Source organism: Saccopteryx bilineata, chromosome 2 (assembly GCF_036850765.1).
Source record: "Saccopteryx bilineata isolate mSacBil1 chromosome 2, mSacBil1_pri_phased_curated, whole genome shotgun sequence".
Classification (NCBI taxonomy): Eukaryota; Metazoa; Chordata; class Mammalia; order Chiroptera; family Emballonuridae; genus Saccopteryx; species Saccopteryx bilineata.
The window spans coordinates 20,268,492-20,286,940 of record NC_089491.1 but is presented as its reverse complement, the minus strand read 5'-3'; the positions used below and the strand labels follow the sequence as shown (position 1 = coordinate 20,286,940).

Here is an 18,449-nt window from a genome sequence, read left to right as displayed (position 1 = left end):
TGGCTTCGAGCTCAAGTACCCTGGTCCCCAAACAGATAATCTTAATAATACACCACATATCATTTTTCTATAAAAAACAAGTCCCTGAGAAATTTCTGCTGCCCAATATTGCCTCATCCACCGTGTCCCGTGACTGTTAGGCGTGGGCTGGACCTCAGAGGTAAGCCGCTGCTGTGACAAAGGGCAGACCGAGGCTCTGAGAGGGGCGGGAACTTGTCCCGGAGGGCCCACCCCCACCCCCCACTGCGCGAGCCCCGGAATCGCTGCACGTGGTCGGCGGGCGCCGAGCGCTTCCTGGCGTCCCGGGAGAGGGCCCGGCTGATGCAAGGCCGCCTCCGGCCCCGCTTCGCCGCGTGGGGAGAAGGCTTCCCTCCTGGCCCCGAGGCGAGCCCGGCGGACGGCTCCCAGCGGTGGGGTGACCGCGCGGGGCCGGTCCGGGGGCGGGACCGGGGAGGGCGGCGCGCGGCGGGCGGGGCGCGGGCGGCGGGGCCGAAGGCCGCAGCGCGGAGGGGCGGCGGCGCCCCCGATCTTCCGCGTTCCCGGGGGGCGGCGGCGGCGCGGGCAGGTGAGTGTGCGCGACCCGGCGCGCCCCCGTGTCTGCGCGCGGGCTCGTGCGGCCGCGAGCCCAGATTTGAGCGGCGCGGGTCGGTGCTGCGGGACTGCCTGGGCGCCCGTTCTTGGCCCTGGGTTGTCGCCGCGGGCCGCGTCCAGTTTCCTCCGGACGCGTTTGGGCTCGGCCCTCCGCGTCTTGTGCATGGGAGCTACTCTCCGGCCGCTCCTGGGGGCCGCGGGCCTGTGGGGGTGACTTCTGGGGTGAGGGAGACCCCGAGACAGCAGACCCGGGGCAGGACTTGAGGGCTGGGACTGGGGCAAGACATAGCTGCCCAAGGCCAAGGCCAGGCGAGGTGGGTGGTCTCTGGCCTGAATGCGCCCGATTCATCCTTGCCCCGACCCCGATTGGCTCTTTGACCTTTAATAGTTCACTTTCATTTCTGTATCTTAATTTTCTCATCTGTGAAATGGAGAGCTTGGACCCATTGTTTCTCAAGGCTTTTTCACTCCAGAACTTTTGTAACAGGGCCTCTTAGGGCTTCTTGTTGGGACTTTCCAGTTAAAGAAAACAAAACCCAACTAGTGAAAACTGGGATTTTTCTTTCACTCCCAACTCCCGTCTGTCCTGCCCTCCGCCCCCCGCCCCCCCTCCCCCCCCGTTTCCCTCCAACCCCCCTTCCCAAATCTAAGCGAAGCATTCTGGTTCCTGGGGAGGCTGGACACTCAGGGTTTGCAGAAATAAGGACCTCTGCCTTTGCAGGGTCTTCCACGTGGCTAAAAAAAGATAGGTAATTGGGAAGTTCTGGTTAAATGCAGAGTCAGAAAAGGCAACTAAGGAAACTTGGAGAAGCTGGGGAGTGGGTGACCAGTTAGTTGCAGGAGCCCCAGGGCTGTGCTCACTCCTGGGCTCTGCCTCCATTCTGATGTTCGCCTCTGCCTCCCATAGTTCCCCATAGGGCTGGTGCAGCCCTGGGTGGATCCTGAGCTCAGGACTCACTGATAAGGAATGGGTCAATGTCTTTTCTGGACCAGGCTTGCCAACACCCGTCCTGCCCCCTGCAGCCTCCAGATTGGATAAGAGGCTCTGCGGGGTGAGTGCAGAGGCTGCCCTGATTAGTTAGGTCTGCCCTGGCCTCTGCTCTGTACCTCTCCCCTTCTTGATAGTCCCTCTCTCCCCTCCATGGTTGCCAAACCTTTCCACCACCCCAAGTTGCTGCCCACTCCCTCTGACTGCCTTGTTTGGTCGTTGTCTGTTTCTCATTTCTTTTTCTCTGCGTTTGTTTTTTCCATCTGATGGTGATGTCCAGCAGGGAGGGATGAAGAGGGACTTGATGATTTTGTTTCTAGATTTATAGTGGAGAGAGCAGCATGCCTGGCACTGTAAGTTTCTTAGGGAATATCTGAAGTAAAAATACAGCCATGTTCCTTCAGTGATTCCTGTTTTTCCAGCCCTGTTTTGAGTGATTTACTAGGATGAACTCTTTAAGCCTCACAATAGCTGTTACCATTATTATTTCCATAGAAGCGAAGTAACTTTGTTCCAGGTCACACAGGCGGGCAGTGGCAGGACTGTGCAGATTGCTTTTAGTCATTACACTAAATCGCCTTCAGTGCAAAATGGACCAAAGGACTACTTTCGTGGTGGGGCTGGGAGGTGATCAGATGAGGCAGTAAAGGGCTTCAGTGATTGCCAAGTGCAGGGCAGACATCCTCGGTTGTTGCTTTCATGCCTCTTGAGAGGACAAGATAAGAGGAAGGAAGTAAGGGGTGATACAATTGAGTAGTAAATGCTCAGCTGTGTTTGGGAGTAGCTGCAGAGGGCCAGGTCTTGGGTTAGGGGAGGGGGCAGTGGTCCCTGCCCTCCCAGAGGGCAGCATCTCAGGTGCAACCTGGAATTTGCTACTAGATCACACCTGGGAAATGGCAGTCTTCCTCAACCCACTCTTTTTAAAAAATGTTTATTTATTGATTTTAGAGAGAGAGAAGAAGGGAAATAGAGACAGAAACATCAATCTGTTCCTGTATGTGCCCTGACCCGGGGATAGAACCAACAATCTCTGTGCTTCAGGATGATGCTCTAACCAACTTAGCTATCTGGCCAGAGCACCCACTCCTTTTTTCTTTTTTTTCTTTCTTTCTATTTTAAGTGGTGTAAGGAATAGGACCCAGACCTGAGGCTAGAGGCTCAGGGGCATGGGAATTACGGGCTTGGACTCGAGCCAAATGGCCTGGGCTCACCTGCTGGCTGTACAGCTGCTAGCCACCCTGCCTTCGGCAGGTCTCTGCATACCTTTGCCCTTCAGTTTTCTCTCCTGTGAAATGAGGAAAACCAGTGAGGAAAGGGTGATCAGTGTCCTGGCTGTCACGCTTGTATTTCCTTCTGTTATCCCCACAGTAGTTATCCCAGCGAGGCCTCCCGAAGCCATTTTAGAGATGAGGACAACAAGGCTCAGGGAGTTAGACACCTTGGCGGTAAATGTAACGAAGCATGGGAGTGGCTGAGTGGGGATTCACGTCCAGGCTCTTGGACACTGAAGTCCTCGCTCTCTTCCTAACATTTTTCTTCATTCTTCATTTCCTCAGAGCCTGATACAGGGCAGTGTGTGATACCTGTTAGTGAACGGCTTATTTTTGTACATTCTCGGTTGGTGGAGGGGCTCCCATATGGTCTCCTGGAGCTTAAAGTCAGGGCCAGCCCAAGTGCATGCAGCCCAGTAGTCACACCGGGCCCCCCACTTGGTAAGCCCAGTAGTCACACCGGGCCCCCCACTTGGTAAGCAGCCTGCTGGAGTATGGCTCTACTGTCACCACCTTGAAGTTCTTCATTTTTCAGCAGGGGGTCCCCACATTTTCATCTGGCACCTTCCCCACAGATAATGCAGCTGGTCCTTTATAAAGGACCGGGAGGAATGGAAGGGGAGGAGAGTGTGGGTGTCAAGTTCTTTTTGGGGGACCTGAGCTGTGGCGGTCAGCCCTTGGGCCAGCTGGGAATCGGGCACATGTGGCCGACCAGACACTTCCTTTCTTCACCAACGTAGGGAACTATGGCAGCAGAAGATGATTTCAGTGGATTTTTTAAAAAATTCTTTTTTTTTTTTTAAAAGGCTGGTGTGTCATCCCAGGGACTTAGGCATGATTTTCCTTGGTGAAGGGTGAGTCTCAGGCCCAGGTGGACATACCACAGATGAGGTGTGCAGGCTCTGCTCAGAGTGTGTGGCACTAGAAACTGCATTTTGACATTTCTGCTTCTGTTGACAAAGTGGCTAGAGGTCATTGCTGGTGTCCTGTCACTAACATGGCTTCCGAGACTTTGGAAACATTTCCAAGTTCTTTCAGAGCTAACTGCCAAGAGGACGCATTGCTCCCCTTCTTTTTCTTCTTTTTTTTCTATTAGCTAGCAGCAACAATTTAACTCACAGTATTTCTATTCTCACTCTTGCTTCTTGGAAGCTCAAAACCAAATTCTTGGTTAAGGTATGGCAACTGTGTAGCAACAACCAGAGGTAGTATTTATGGCCTGTGTCCTTTGTTCCACATTCTGTTGTCTGTCCTTTATATGTACTATCCCTTCCATTCTTTGTGGCAACTCTGTGGGGAAGGTACTCTACTTATTTATTTATTTATTTATGAAGTGAGAAGCGGGGAGGCAGAGAGACAGACTCCCACATGTGCCCCACCAGGATCCATCTGGCAGAGTCCACCAGGGGGTGATGCTCTGCCCATCTGGGGCATTGATCTGTTGCAACCGGAGCCACTCCAGCACCTGAGGTGGAGGCCATGGAGCCATCCTCGGTGCCGGGGCCAACTTTGCTCCAATGGAGCCTTGGCTGCAGGAAGGGAAGAGAGAGAGAGAAAGGAGAGGGGGAAGGGTGGAGAAACAGATGGGTGCTTCTCCTGTGTGCCCTGGCTGGGAATCGAACCCAGGACTCCTGCACACCGGGCCGACACTCTATCACTCAGCCAACTGGCCAGGGCAGTACCGCTATTTAAATGTGGAAAAGCTGAAGCTCTTTGAGGTTAATCCACTTGTCCAAGTGTATATAACGTAAGTTATAGAGCTGGCGTTTAAACTGGTTAGTCTGACCCTGGAGTTCATGTTCTTGAATACAAACCTTTGCCACATCTGCTAGAGACCCCGATTGCTGAATATCTGGGTTGTCATCTTCCTCCTCTTCCTCCTCCTCCTCCTCCTCCTCCTCCTCCTCCTCTTCCTCCTCCTCTTCTTCCTCCTCCTCCTCCTCTTCCTCCTCCTCCTCTTCCTCCTCCTCTTCCTCCTCCTCCTCCTCCTCCTCCTTTCTCCTTTCTATCTTCTTCTTTCCTTTTCTTTCTTCTTTTTTTAAGTGAGAGGAGGGGAGATAGAAAGACAGACTCCTGCATGTGCCCTGTCCGGGATCCACCTGGCCACCCCATCTGGGGCCAGTACTTGAGTTCCAAGCTATTTTTAGCACCTGGGGCTGATGTGCAGACAAACCAGAACCATTCTCTAACCAACTGAGCCACTGGCTGTGGGAGAAGAGAGAGAGAAGGGGGTGGGGGATAGAGAAGCAGATGGTCACTTCTCCTGTGTGCCCATACCAGAATCAGACCTGGGATGTCCACACGCCAGGTCAACGCTCTCTCCACTGAGCCAACTCCAGGGCCTGTTTTTATTCTTCATGGTTATCACTGTTTTTAAAAAAATATTTTTTCCCACCATCCTGATTTTAACACTTGTATTTGCAATGTCTCCTGGAAAACTATTTGAGACCCTTTGTATAAACAAGTCTCCCCATGATGAGTGTACCCATCCTGCCCTTGGTAAGAGAATCGCAATCTCACATTCCTAGGAGGGGGGCCCTGTCAGCTCCTTGGTTCCCTGTGGGTCCCTGGATATGTCTAAGCTGGAGAAGACTTAAAACCAGAAGGGGAATTCTCAGTCAGGGTCTGAGAGGGTTTTAGTTCCTCCTCACTTCCTCTGAGAATGTTCCTCAGCATGACCAGAGAGACGGAAGTCAGTGGAAAGACTCCTGGTGGCTCTCCCTGGCCTTGCGATGACTTCGGTCTGGGGGAGCGTGGGGAGCCCAGCCTGCTCAGGCCCAGGCCTCAAGTTGTTTTTTCTCTGTTTTCTGAAGCCAAGTGAAGCTGAGCTGGCTGTGGCAGAATGAATCAGAGCTCTGAGAAAGGGAAGTAGCTACCCAGCTGGTTCTCAGTTATGGCCTGTGAACCGCAGATGGACCCCGGCGGGGCGGCCGCCCCCCTGCCCACCGCCTCCCCTGGCTGGAGTGTCCTGCCTGTGGGGAGCCCTCCTGGCTGGGGGCAAGGTAAGGTCATGATCTTGAATTCCTTTCCCTGTTACACTCCCCCCCCCACACCAACCTTGAGCTGCACTCACGCCATATGGAGGGACGGGTGTTGTGGGGCACAAAAGTGCCTTGAAATAAGAGTGGGCATTTGGGGATTTGTTTCCAGGCCAGTGCCTGTCATTTCTACCCATTTTCTCTGTTACCACCTTCTGAGATTGAGCCTCCATTACTCTCTGGATTCCTCGCTAATCTCTTCTCCATCTTGCCTCTGCTGTCCATGTTTGACACGGCATCCAGAGAGATCTTTTTTAAATGCACAAGCAATTATATCGCTGTATGCTTCAGTGTTACCCACTGGGTTTAGCACGAAGAGCTATCACTCACCAGCTTGCAAGGTCTGCCTTAATGATTTATGTTCTTAGTTCCTGCCATGCTGTCGTGCCTGAGGGCCTTTGCATCTGCTGTTCCTTCTGCCTGTTATGCTCTTTGCCTGCCTCCTTTTCCCTGCTTAGATTTTATTTATCTTCAGAGCTCAGTTCAGATATCCTTTCCATGGGGAATCCTCTCCTGATGACCCAGCCTAAATCAGGACCCTCTGAGTTATTTCTGCCTCTTCCCATAGCACTATCACAGTCTGTAATTAAAAGTTATCTGTGTAATAAAGTGTTGAATGTTCAGCTTTTCCACTAGACTGTAAGCCCCACAAGGACGGGGCTTTGTTTTGTCTTCTTCTTCCATGTGATGAACTAAGGTGTTTGGCTCATAGTAGATGCTCAATAAATTTTTGTTGAATAAATGAATGAATGAATGAATGAGTGAGTGGCTGAGCATAAGCCATGGGAGATAATTCTGAATTGGGTAATCCATAGAAACGTGGTTGGTTATTTATATAATTTGAAACTTGACTACTTAAAAACAAGGGTTCCTTTTTTTAAACCACTGTTATTAGGAAAGCAGTTTACACACTTTCACACACAGTAGAATGAAACAAACTGAAATAATTTTCCTTCAGAATTTTGAAGACATTACTTCACTGAGTTTTGGCAAGCCAGTTCTTATTCTTTTGTAGGAAATCTATGCGCGCGCGCGCACGCACACACACACACACACACACACACGCACGCGCGCACGCGCACGCGCACGTATTTTTTGGTAGCTTTTCAGATCTTTTCCCCTTATGTAGGTGTAAAAACAAGTGTTTCTAAGTAGAGGACTTGCTGTTCTCCCTTTAAGAGACAAATGAAAGAGAATATTGACAGGAATCTAGGTTCGGAAGGCAAACAAAGAAACCGAGGAGACTCTTTGTAGAGCTGGGGCAGGCACTTTGCTCAGTGTGCAGAGCGGGCTGCGGGAGCAGTTCAGACTCTCCACGTGTGGGCTTGCCATTCAGCGCTGTGAGATGCAGAGCTAGTCTGGGTCCCGTCCAGCATGCGCGCCTCTTCTCCTTACTTGCGTCTCCGCTGGTAACATTGGTCAGGTCCCCTTGTTCATCTTTCCGAGGCTTCGTTTCCTTTACCGTGGTAGCTGCTTAGGGCTCTTGGAGGAGTAAGTGAAATCATGACTTGAAGCCCAAGCCCTGTGCCTGGTACGTGGTAAAGGCTCAGATCCCTGAGGCTATACTTACTTTATTGTATTGTTCTATAATATTTTATTTCTGCCCTTATTTTCTTTTTGTCTAGTTTTTCTCATTTGCTGATTTTTAAGTCCAGGTTGATAATTTTATCTTTTCAAGTTTTATTTTTATGAAGCCACCTTAAATCCTTTCTGGTGTGGGAAGGTAAGAAAAAGTACAGCTGTACTGTTTCCCATCCGTGGTTGGGAGTTTGCGGACGTGGAGGGCCAACTGCATGCATTGATCTGCGCTGTTTTATTATTTTTTTTAATTTTAATTTTTTAAAAAATATTTTTTATTTATTCATTTTAGAGAGAGAGAGAGAGAGAGACAGACAGACAGACAGACAGAAGGAGCAGGAAGCATCAACTCCCATATGTGCCTTGACCAGGCAAGCCCAGGGTTTTGAACCGGCGACCTCAGTGTTTCCAGGTCGACACTTATCCACTGCGCCACCACAGGTCAGGCCGTTTTATATGGGACTTGAGCATCTGTGGATCTTGGTACCCACGAGGGGTTCTGGAACCAATCCCCCACAGATGTCAAGAGGGACTTAAGTTTTGGGTGAGTCAGAGTTATACTCGGATTTCAACTGCGTGAGAAGGGGTAGGAGACAGGTGGGTGCTCCCAACCCCGTGTTGTCCGAGGGCTGGTCAGCTGGACAGCTAAACCAGTGTTGCTCTGTTGTAGCTTTTGAGTTCTTACATGCTTGCTTTTACGTTGTGACGACAATAGTGGCCAGTTATTGGGTACCCACTTCGGGCCAAGTGTTTTATTTCATCATTAATTACTTGATAATTATTTGAAAATACCTATACTCTACAGTGGGTCTGATCATCCTCCACTTGGATGTCCAGGGGTTTAGATTGCTTCTTCAGGGTGACCCTGTTGGTGAGGGGTGGAGTTACAGTCTCAACCCCACACTAGCTAGTTTATGCTTCTGTCCAGTCTCTCTGCTCGGAACTAAGGGAGGTTTCGCTTCATTCTGCCACCGTTCCTCCCCCGGCCGCAGGGGGGTTCAGCCCAGGGCACAGGCCAGCTAGCCTCAGTCTTTGTCTGCTTCATCGTGCACCTGCGGGGCAGGAGTTCTGAATGCTGGGTGACCAGCTTGGGCCGATGTGGTTTGCTTTTAGAGGTCACAGTTTATGCTTTGAAAATGTGGAATGGGTTCCAGAGGCACTGGGACGGGTTCCCAGTAAGTCAGGGCATGAGTTTTCTGTAGTTGCTCAGACAGATTGCCACGGACACCGTGTCCCGCAGAACGCAAGTTCTCTCAGAGTTCGTTAGGTTAGCGGTCTGACCGTGGCCTCGCTGAGTGAGTACCCCTGCATTCCTTTAGGATGCTCAGGGGAGAGTCTGTTTCCATTTCTTTTTCAGCTTCTAAAGGATGCCCGCATTCCTTGGCTCCTGAACTCTTCATCTTCAAAGCCCGCAGTCATCCGTCTCTTTGAGCCTTTCTTCCAGAGTCACGTCCCTCCTGACTCTCTCGTCTCCCTCTCCCACTCTGAAGGATCCTTGTAGTTACACTGGGCCCACTCGGATAATCCAGGCTAATCTCTCTACTTCCAGTCTGTGGACTAGCAAAGTTAAATCCATCTGCACCCTCCATTCTCCTCTGCCATGTACGCGATAGATAACGTATGCTCAAGTTCTGGGTGGGGGCGGGGCATCTTCGAGGGTCCATTGTTCTGCCTACCGCAGTTGGTTATCTTCCTTAGACTTTGTGCCCACTGGGAATGGAGGAGTTACTTGGTTGAGTAGTGCTTGAATGAATGTCTGCTACCTCAGTGCTTTCAACCGCCAGTCCATGGGCCAGTGCCGGTCTGTGAAGGAGTCATATAATCGTCACACAGCTTCAGAGTGGTTAACTTTTTTGCAGGTCAGCAGTTGAAAACCACTGTGCTGTTACCATCTCCTCAATGTCATTAAATCTCTCTCGTGATGGGGAGCTCACTACCTCCCATTCTGTGTGTGGGTAGCTCTCATTTTGAGGAAGTTCTTCCTCCCCTGGTCTCGCCTTGTGTCCTGATAACCTCCACACCCCGGCCTCAATTGTGTCTCCTGCGGGCTTTCCCGTCCACCCCACGAAGGTTCTTGTGGCCAGAGGAGGTGATGCCATTAGGCTCTGGGCTCATCTAAAGTAGCAGTTACCGCTCAGCCAGCTGAAGCTTCTGGTCTGCTTCCAGAGCTCCGCAATGGCCAGGTCCTTACAGTCCTCCGGGTCGACAACACCTGCGCCCCCATCTCTTTCGACCTGGGCGCCGCCGAAGAGCAGCTGCAGGCCTGGGGCATTCAGGTGAGTGCGGATTTTATCCAGTCCTTACCGTTTTCCTCCCGTTCATCCATCTGTCCATGTGTCTAGTCTATCCACCTGTCCAGTTATTCACAATATATTTATTAAACTCTTACTGTATGCTTGATATGGTAAGGGAGAAGGGGATGTATTAGAACTGTCCCCTCTTTCCCATTGTTTCACTTAACAGATGTGCCTTTTGGGTGCCCACTCAGTGCCAGGCACGTGGCTGTGTACTACCGCTGCAGAGGTGAATAGGCCCCAGTGCCCGTGCTCACACTGCTCCCTGGGCCAGGGGGGAGGACGGACACGTGTCGGACAAATCCGGCAGTGTGACTGAAATGCTGCAGCAGAGGGCAGTGTAAGGCATTGAAGACCTTCACAGGGCAAATGGTAAACCCGCCTGGGGTGCGGGTAGTGGTAATGACAGCTTTACAGGGGAGCAGACACGTGATCTGGGGTCTTGCAGAGTGTGCTGGGTAGACAGGAGGAAGGGCATTTTAGGAGAGGAGAGGTTATCTGGATTCATTAGCTGCGAATGCAGTACCTTCGAGCATAGGGATTCGAGGCTTAGGCTTCACGGGTCTGGGTGCAGATCTAGCTTTCCTCGCTGCCTGTGTGACTTTAGGCAGATGACTTAACCTCTCTGAGCCACAGTTTCATCATCTTTTTTTTTAAATTATTTTTTTTAATTTATTCATTTTAGAGGGGGGGGGAGAGAGAGAGAGAGAGAGAGAGAGAGAGAGAAGGGGGGAGGAGCAGGAAGCTTCAACTTCCATATGTGCCTTGACTAGGCAAGCCAGGGTTTTGAACCGGCAACCTCGGCATTCCAGGTCGACGCTTTATCCACTGCGCCACCACAGGTCAGGCCAGTTTCATCATCTTGAGGGCAACATTAATACCTGTTACAGAGGGTTTTGTGAAGATTCAGTGATGCCTGGGGAACACACTGGCACTGTCTCTGGCACACAGTAAACGTTCAGTAAATCGTAGCTGTTGCTGTTGTCATTAAGGACCACTGCTGTGGTTTCTCCCCCAGCATGGTGAGGCCTCTCCCTTCCCTTCCCAGGGAGGAGTAGTTATGGATGGGGAAGAGGAAATGCTAATTTTACCCAAGGATTTTAGAATTTACTTCTTTACACTGAATTGAATTATTGTTTCAAAGAACATTTTATCACCTTTATTAAAGGGAAACTTTCCAAATTGATAGTACTGAGCCCATGTGGGCACAGCAGCTGGTTTATCTTCCCAAGTTTCCTTTCAGCCTTTGTTTAGAAGAACATTTTTCTTAAACAGTTATCTTCGGGTGAGGTTTTCTTAACTGTGAACGGTTTATATAAATATATCGTTCTGCTCTGTTCCTAAATGGCATCTTTCACAGTTAAATTCTGTTTTCTTAATGCAGTCCACTCTCGCTGGCCCTTGTTGCTCTGCAGCATTTTTGTTTGGGCAGGAAGATGTGAGTTTTCAGCACTCTGGGCTGTATTAGTAGTTACTGATTTGCAGTATTCATAGTTCACTTGTGTATCAAGTGTGCACTATGGAACCAGCACTGGGCCAGCGTACACATGCATTTAGATACCCGCATACACTTAGATACAAATGTCTATCCACATAAGACATAACCAACTGTGGTAGGCAGAACAAAGGCCCCCAAAGACATCCAGATAATATGTATTATGCATATTATACATATATACTTACTGTGTAATGCATATATAAGTATTATATAAGTATTGTCTTATTTAATATGCATGCCATCTCTACAAGGTGTTACTGTTTTCATTGTACAGAGGAGGAATCTGAGGCTCAGAGAAGTGGAGTTACTTTCTCTAAGTCACACAGCACATGAGTGGCAGGTCCAAGGTTTGGACCCGGGGCTGGCTGACTCCCAGGCCTGTACCTTAACCATTAGGTTATCCTGGGTCTGCCGTAAGGTTCTGAGCCTTGGGCTGCAGGGGTCCCTCTGCAGGACATCCTCCTGGCTCTTGAGCTATCCCACCTCGCCCAGGATGCCTGGCCTTCCCTGAGCTGGGAGCTGCGCCCTGGGATTGCCGTCAGTGCTCTGAGCTCCCCATTCTTCCCTCTGGGCCAGATCCCCTCTCCGCATGAGAGTCATGTGGACTGGAAAGACATCCTCGACATGCTGGCTGGCGGGAAGGAGCTGGGAGGGCTTCTCTGCGCTGACCGAGCTCTTTCCCTGGGTGGCCGAGCAGGTCCCGGCTGACCAGTACAGGACTTTGGCCGAAAGCGCCCTCTTGGAGCCCCAAGTGAGGAGATACATCATCTACAACTCCAGGCCCATGCGGCTGGCCTTTGCTGTGGTAAGGAGGGAGGGGGTGCCACGTGGACCTTGCCGGGTCGGGGGCTGGTGGCTCCACTGCCTGAGGGAGGATAGTGCACGTGGACCTGGGTTTGGTAGAAGAGAAGTTTAGGGCAGAGAGTCATAAACAGGTCCCCAAAAGGATGGGAGGCAGGGTTTACTGAGAGCCGAGCTCAGGACGGGATGTGCTGGCCCACTGCTGAAGCTCGGACCCAGTGTCTGGCCTGGTCCAGGCTGTTCTCTCCAGCACTCGGTTTCCCCATCTGTTCAACAGGTGGTCCATTTTAGCTCTAATCATAGTGTGTTTGTGTGTACACACAGATACCTATAAACACACACCTGCATACACACACACACACGTGCATATATATGGCAGAGCCAGCATTTGAACCCAGACAGTCTGGTGACTTGCTGCTCCTCTGTGCATCAGTGGTCACATAGCACTCCTAACCCCCATGTCCCACTTCTCAGGAAGGGAGAGGAATGGCCACCACCTTTCATTAATTTTCTAGTAAGTGCTAGGCTGTTACATATGTTGTATTAACCCTGTGAAGTAGATTATTATCCCCATTTTACAGATGAGGAAACTGAGGCTCAGAGAGTTGTTATAACTTGTCCAGGCCACAAGCTGTTGAAGGATCAGTGTGAGTTTCTGACTCAAATTTCTCTCCCTCCGAGCCCCCTGCCCTTTTCTGTTTTATTTAAAATCTAGGCAAGCAGGGACTCGGAGTAACTATTCTAACCCCATTTCTCTACCTTCGCTTACGATGAAGGAACAGCTCGTTCTCGCAGGCCTGCATCAGTCTCGCACGGGCCCTGTGAGCTCTGTGGATCAGGGAGCTGTCAGAAGTGTCCCAGGGTGCTCCCTGGGGTGGAGCTGCTCCCCTCGAGGACTGGCGTCCCTGACCTTGCCCTTGCCCCGGCTTCTTGCAGGTTTTCTACGTGGTGGTGTGGGCCAACATCTACTCCACCAGCCAGATGTTTGCCCTGGGGAACCACTGGGTGGGCGTGCTGCTCGTGACCCTGGCTGCGGTGACCCTGACCGTGACTCTCATGCTCGTCTTTGAGAGACACCAGCGGAAGGTGAGACGTCTGGAGACCCCACGCATGCGCCCTTTAGAAGGGCTGCGCGGGCGGGGCGATCCCGAGTCCGAGTTTTCTCTTTCGCCCGCTTCAACAGATTGCTCTAGTCTTGGAAAATCACACTGGCTCCTGAGCCCAGTGACTGAATGAAATGAAATCACATGCGTGATTAGATCCTCTCTGTCTCTCCTGTCTAAGCCCTGTGGGTTGTTTTTCTGGCAGCAAGCTGTGTTTTGGGAGACCGGGAGGCGGAGCAGGGCCCTGAGAGCCAGTGTTTGTGTGGCACTTGAAGATTACTGAGTCCTTTCACACACCGTGTTCCCCTGGACGCTCAGGAGAGCGCTGGGCCAGGAGGACGCTACCGAGCACGGGGTGCCTGAGGCTGAGGGTTGAGGGAGAGGGGTGGGGGCTGGCTTTGTGCTCTGTTGATAATCGTGTCTCATTGAACTGCAGTGGGGACTTAGGAGGGAGGCGGTGAGTGGGTGGGCGGAGAGTTAGGTCACCTGGTCCAGTCCCACTGTGAGTGGCAGAGCCGGGTTTTAAGGCCTGAGCCCTCTGACCCCCGATCCCATCCACAAAGGAGAATGATACCTCCTGGCTTATGTGTGGTTCTGCCTCGTTAACATCTGTCTTTTGTTACTTATTGAGCACTTCCTGTATGGTTGCTCCTCTATTAAATGCTTTGTGTACATTAACCTGTTAAACTGGTCCAGTAAATCTCTGGGTAGAGTCTTCCACACTCATTTTACAGATGAGGAACCCAAGGGTCCAAATAGCTCGAGTAGTCGAGGTCACACTGGGAATAAACGGCAGAGCCAGACTTCACGGCCAGGACACTTGGATTCCAAGCCGTGTTCTCAGTTAATTCCAGACCCTCTTGATATTTCATGGGTGCTGCAGCAGATCACCATGAACGTAGTAACTTAAAGCAACACTGATTTATTATGTGACAGTTCTGCAGTTTAGAAGTGTGACAGAGCAGGGCTGCATCCTGTCTGGAGCCAGTCGGGGAGGCTGTCTTCCTGCCTTATCCTGGAGGCCACCTGCACTCCTTGGCTGGTGTTCCCTTCCTCCATCTTCAGAGCCACCAGGGGCAGGTTGAGTCCTCGCATCTTAGACTCTGAGTTTTCTGCCTCCCTCTTCCACTTTCAAGGTGCCTTGTGATGACACTGGCCTGCCTGGACAGTGTAAAATAGGGACAGTCTCCCTATTTTAAAGCTGGCTGATTAACAACATTAATTCCATTTACAACCTTTATTCCTCTCTGCCTTGTAGTGTCACACATTCTCAGGTTCTGGGGAGCGGGACTGACTTAGGCATCTTGGGGGCAGTGCACTATCCTGCCTGCCACACCTCTGCCCAGCAGCTGGCACGGAGCTGGACTCGATCTTTCACGAACACTCTGCTCTTGCCTGACTCAGGAGGAGGGAGAGGGTGGGGTGTTGAGAAATGTGGCCAGCCTTTGGGGTATGAGTTCTGTTTAGTGCCTGTGCACACAGGGACAAATAGGAAATTTATGGCTTAATCATTTTGAAAAGATCTTTGTTTGGCTTTGCAACGAGGCTGACACAATCACGCTGCCTTGGGCTCTGTGGAAGCTTTCAGGGCCCTCGTGCTTGGCCTATAAACAGTAAATTGCACTGGCTGTTCCTGCAGCAGGACACCTCTCTTGGGGTGGGAGGTGGGGGGCAGGCAGTGTATATTCTGCTCTTAGCAGGAGCTAGCAAAATATTTGGCACCTGGCAGGTGCCTCAGGGAGGCAGATAGAATTAAGCGGTTTAGGGTTGCCTGCTCTGGCTCTCTGCCTCCTTCCCTCCCCCCCTTCCTTGTTGAATGGGTATTTATGAAGCCCCTACGAGTACCAGGTCATGTGTCAGGCGCAGGGCACAGAGATGAACAAGACCTGTGTCTGTACCCATGGGTGCAGCATGGAGGCCCCAGGTATTCAGGGGCAGTCCTGTCATCACTGTTTCTCATTCAGGGAACCCTTCCAGGGTCCTTTCCTTCCTAGTAATGACTATCATTTAATGAGCACCTACTATGTGCTCTATATGTCTTTGGAACCTGATTTCTATGCCCAACAACAGCCTGACAGGGAGGCAGGATACGTCTGCCATTTGCTAACTCTGCAACCTGGGGTAAGTTATTACTTAACCGCTCAGGGTCTTCCCTGTAAAATGGAATAATAATTGTAGCGTGCTCCCCAATTGTTTGGAGAGTTAAATGACTTAATACATTGCAAGGTGTTTATAATCGTGCCTAGTATACAGTAAGCACTCAATAACTCAATGACACTGAGAGTTGTCAGTGGGGGGAAAGCTCAGAGAGGTTAAGTAACCAGTCTGTAGTCACACAGCCTCTTCAGCTCTGGCCTCAGCACAAGGACTTCTTTCTTGGATCCCTTGTCGCTCAGGACCATGCGTATCCCCCTTCCTGACCATTGTCACTTTTGCTATTAGAGTCCTACCTGCGTCGTGTAGCACCCTTGACAGCTTCAGCACTTTGCATACACCACTTTGTTTTCCCCTGGTTTGGGGCATTAGTACTCTTTTTCAAAATCAGAAGATTTGCGAAGGCAGGCCAGCCCTTGCCTCATGTCCCCTACAGAGTAGAAAGCACATTGCTAGGGCAGGTGGGAAGTTCCGAAAAATACCGTGGCCAGTATGGTACAGTGGAAAACACTGTTTTCAATTTAATATCATCGTCATAATGACATTACCTCACATGTATTGAATGTTTATTCTTCCAAGTGTTCTATGTGGATGAACTCATTTTATCCTTATTATAGTCCTTATTATACAGGGGTGTTAAGTGTCTCTAATTTGGAGATGAAGAGAAGGAGGCAGAGAGAAATAGTAACTTGTCCAAAATTATACAGGTAGTGAGAGACAGAGTCAAGATTTGAACTCTTGATGATGCAGGTTTCTGAAAGGGATGAACAAAAAATATAATCATCTCTTGATTTTCATAGTCTTGGCATTCCTGGAAAATTTATTACATTTTAAACCTGCTTAAAAATAAACACGCTTTAGGTTTCTGTGTAACAGATGGAGTTTGGTTGGCCAGTCGGAGGATTACATGTAGGTTTTCACCTGCATTCTCACCCAGTGACATTTTAGTCCAGGTTGGCTGGGAGACAGTTCTTCCTAATGTGGAATTGTCTCTCACGGGACATGGTCTTCAGTGGAAGGCACGTGCTTAGCCTCCCAGGTCCTCACCCCTCAGTGCCAGCTTTGCCCATGCCACCCCAATGACGACTGACCCCAAGGGTCTTTGCCCATTTCAGAAAGCTCCCTGCAGGGGTCCTGATCTTTGGGGAACCATTGTCTTTGATTGAGCTGCCTTCTGATTGCATTTGAAAGCACTTGGGGGGGTCTCTTCCCCAAACCATCACTTTGGGCCCTGACACCCTTCACCTCTTCCTCCCCCGCCTGCTTTACTTTGTGAACTAAATCTATGAGGTCGTTAGTTTCGGTGGGAAAAGGAGGAGACAGTCGCAGAGCCCCGTTGCTGAAGGCCAGGCACTGTGCTAGGTACTTAGGAAAGTAGGTACCTTATAGACAGACAGAGTAGGTGCTTTGCTTACACAATAAATGCTCAACCACCATCTCCCCTCTTCCTATCCCTCCTCTATCCCTCCTATTCTTCCTCTATTCCCCTTCATCACCCCTTCATTCCCCTCCATCCCTCCTGCCATCCCCCCTCTACCCACCTCCCTTTTCCCTTTATCCCCCCTCCATCACCCCTCTATTCTCCCTCTACCCCCTTCATTGCCCTTCCATCCCCCTTCTATCCCCCTTCATCCCTCCTCTATTCCCCTTCCATCTCCCTGCCATCTCCCCTCTACCCCTCCCTTTTCCCTCCATCCCCTCCATCCCCTCTCCATCCCCCCTCTATCTCCCCTCCATCCCCCTTCCATCCCCTTCTATCCCCTCTTCATCCCCCCTCCATTCCCCATCATCCCCCTGCCATCCCCCCTTCATCACCCCTTCATTCCCTCTCCATTCCCCTCTACCCCTCTCCATTGCTCTTCCATCCCCCTTCACCCCCCTCCATCCCCCTTCCATCCCCCTCCATCCCCCTTCCATCCCCCTTCCATCCCCCTTCCATCCCCCTTCCATCCCCTTCTATCTCCCTTCCATCCCCCTTCCATCCCCCTTTATCCTCCCTCCCTCACCCCTCCATTCCCCTCTACCCCTCTCCATTGCCCTTCCATCCCCCTTCTATCCCCCTCCATCCCCCCTTCATCACCCCTCCATTTCCCCTCTACCCCTCTCCATTGCTCTTCCATCCCTCTTCTATCCTCCTTCCATCCCCCTTCTATCCTCCTTCCATCCCCCTTCATCCCCCCTCCCTCACCCCTCCATTCCCCTCTACCCCTCTCCATTGCCCTTCCATCCCCCTTCTATCCCCCTCCATCCCCTCTTCATCACCCCTCCATTCCCCCTCTACCCCTCTCCATTGCCCTTCCATCCCCCTTCTATCTCCCTCCATCCCCCCTTCATCACCCCTCCATTCCCCCTCTACCCCTCTCCATTGCCCTTCCATCCCCCTTCATTCCCCTTCCATCCCCCTCCATCCCCCTTCCATCCCCCTTCCATTCCCCTCCATCCCCCCTCCCTCACCCCTCCATTCCCCCTCTACCCCTCTCCATTGCCCTTTCATCCCCCTTTCATCCCCCTTTCATCCCCCTTCATACCCTTCCATCCCCCCTTCCATCCCCCACCATCCCCCTTCCATCCCCCTTCTATCCCCCCTCCCTCACCCCTCCATTCTCCTTCTACCCCTCTCCATTGCCCTTCAATCCTTCCATTCTCCTTCCATCCTCCTTCCATCCCCTTCTATCCCCCCTCCATTCCCTCTCTATCCCTCTTTATTGCCCTTCCATCCCCCTCTATCCCCCCTCCATCCCCCCTCCATTTCCCTCCTCTTGCATCTTCTTACTATGTTCCAGGCACTGGCTTAAGTGCTTCACACACACAAACTTAATTAAATCTCACCACATTCCTAGGAGGCAGGGACACTCTTTATCCTTATTTTACAACTGAAGAAAGCAAGACTCAGGGAAGGGGTATAACCTGTCGGGCTGCACAGCTGGGAAGTAGCAGGGCTGGGCTTCAACCTGGGGTGTCTGACACTACTGCCTTTTCTGTCTCAACACCGCCACCGTCCCATTTGACGGGAGGAAATGGATGTGTCTTGAAGGAAAGGATTGTCCCGTGGTGTCTAGTGGTGGGTCGGTGTGTGGTTATTTCCGGGGCTCAAGAGCTCCCTGGCGGGGTGGAGGTCTGGCCACAGGGCTGG

At 51.3% G+C, this 18,449-nt stretch overlaps 1 protein-coding gene across 3 annotated transcripts in view; it reads left to right on the top strand.

Moving 5' to 3' along the window:
- Positions 1 to 277: 277 nt before the first annotated feature.
- Positions 278 to 18,449, top strand: part of TMEM268 (transmembrane protein 268) — a 28,260-nt gene continuing 10,088 nt past the window's right edge. The window contains exons 1-5 of one of the 3 annotated variants that reach the window (XM_066256403.1): positions 278 to 410; positions 5,664 to 5,852; positions 9,633 to 9,742; positions 11,956 to 12,063; positions 12,996 to 13,145. In XM_066256403.1, coding sequence (XP_066112500.1) covers positions 5,744 to 5,852; positions 9,633 to 9,742; positions 11,956 to 12,063; positions 12,996 to 13,145 — 477 coding nt within the window. In that variant the 5' untranslated portion in view covers positions 278 to 410; positions 5,664 to 5,743. The other 2 variants (XM_066256402.1, XM_066256404.1) reach the window with 2 other exon arrangements.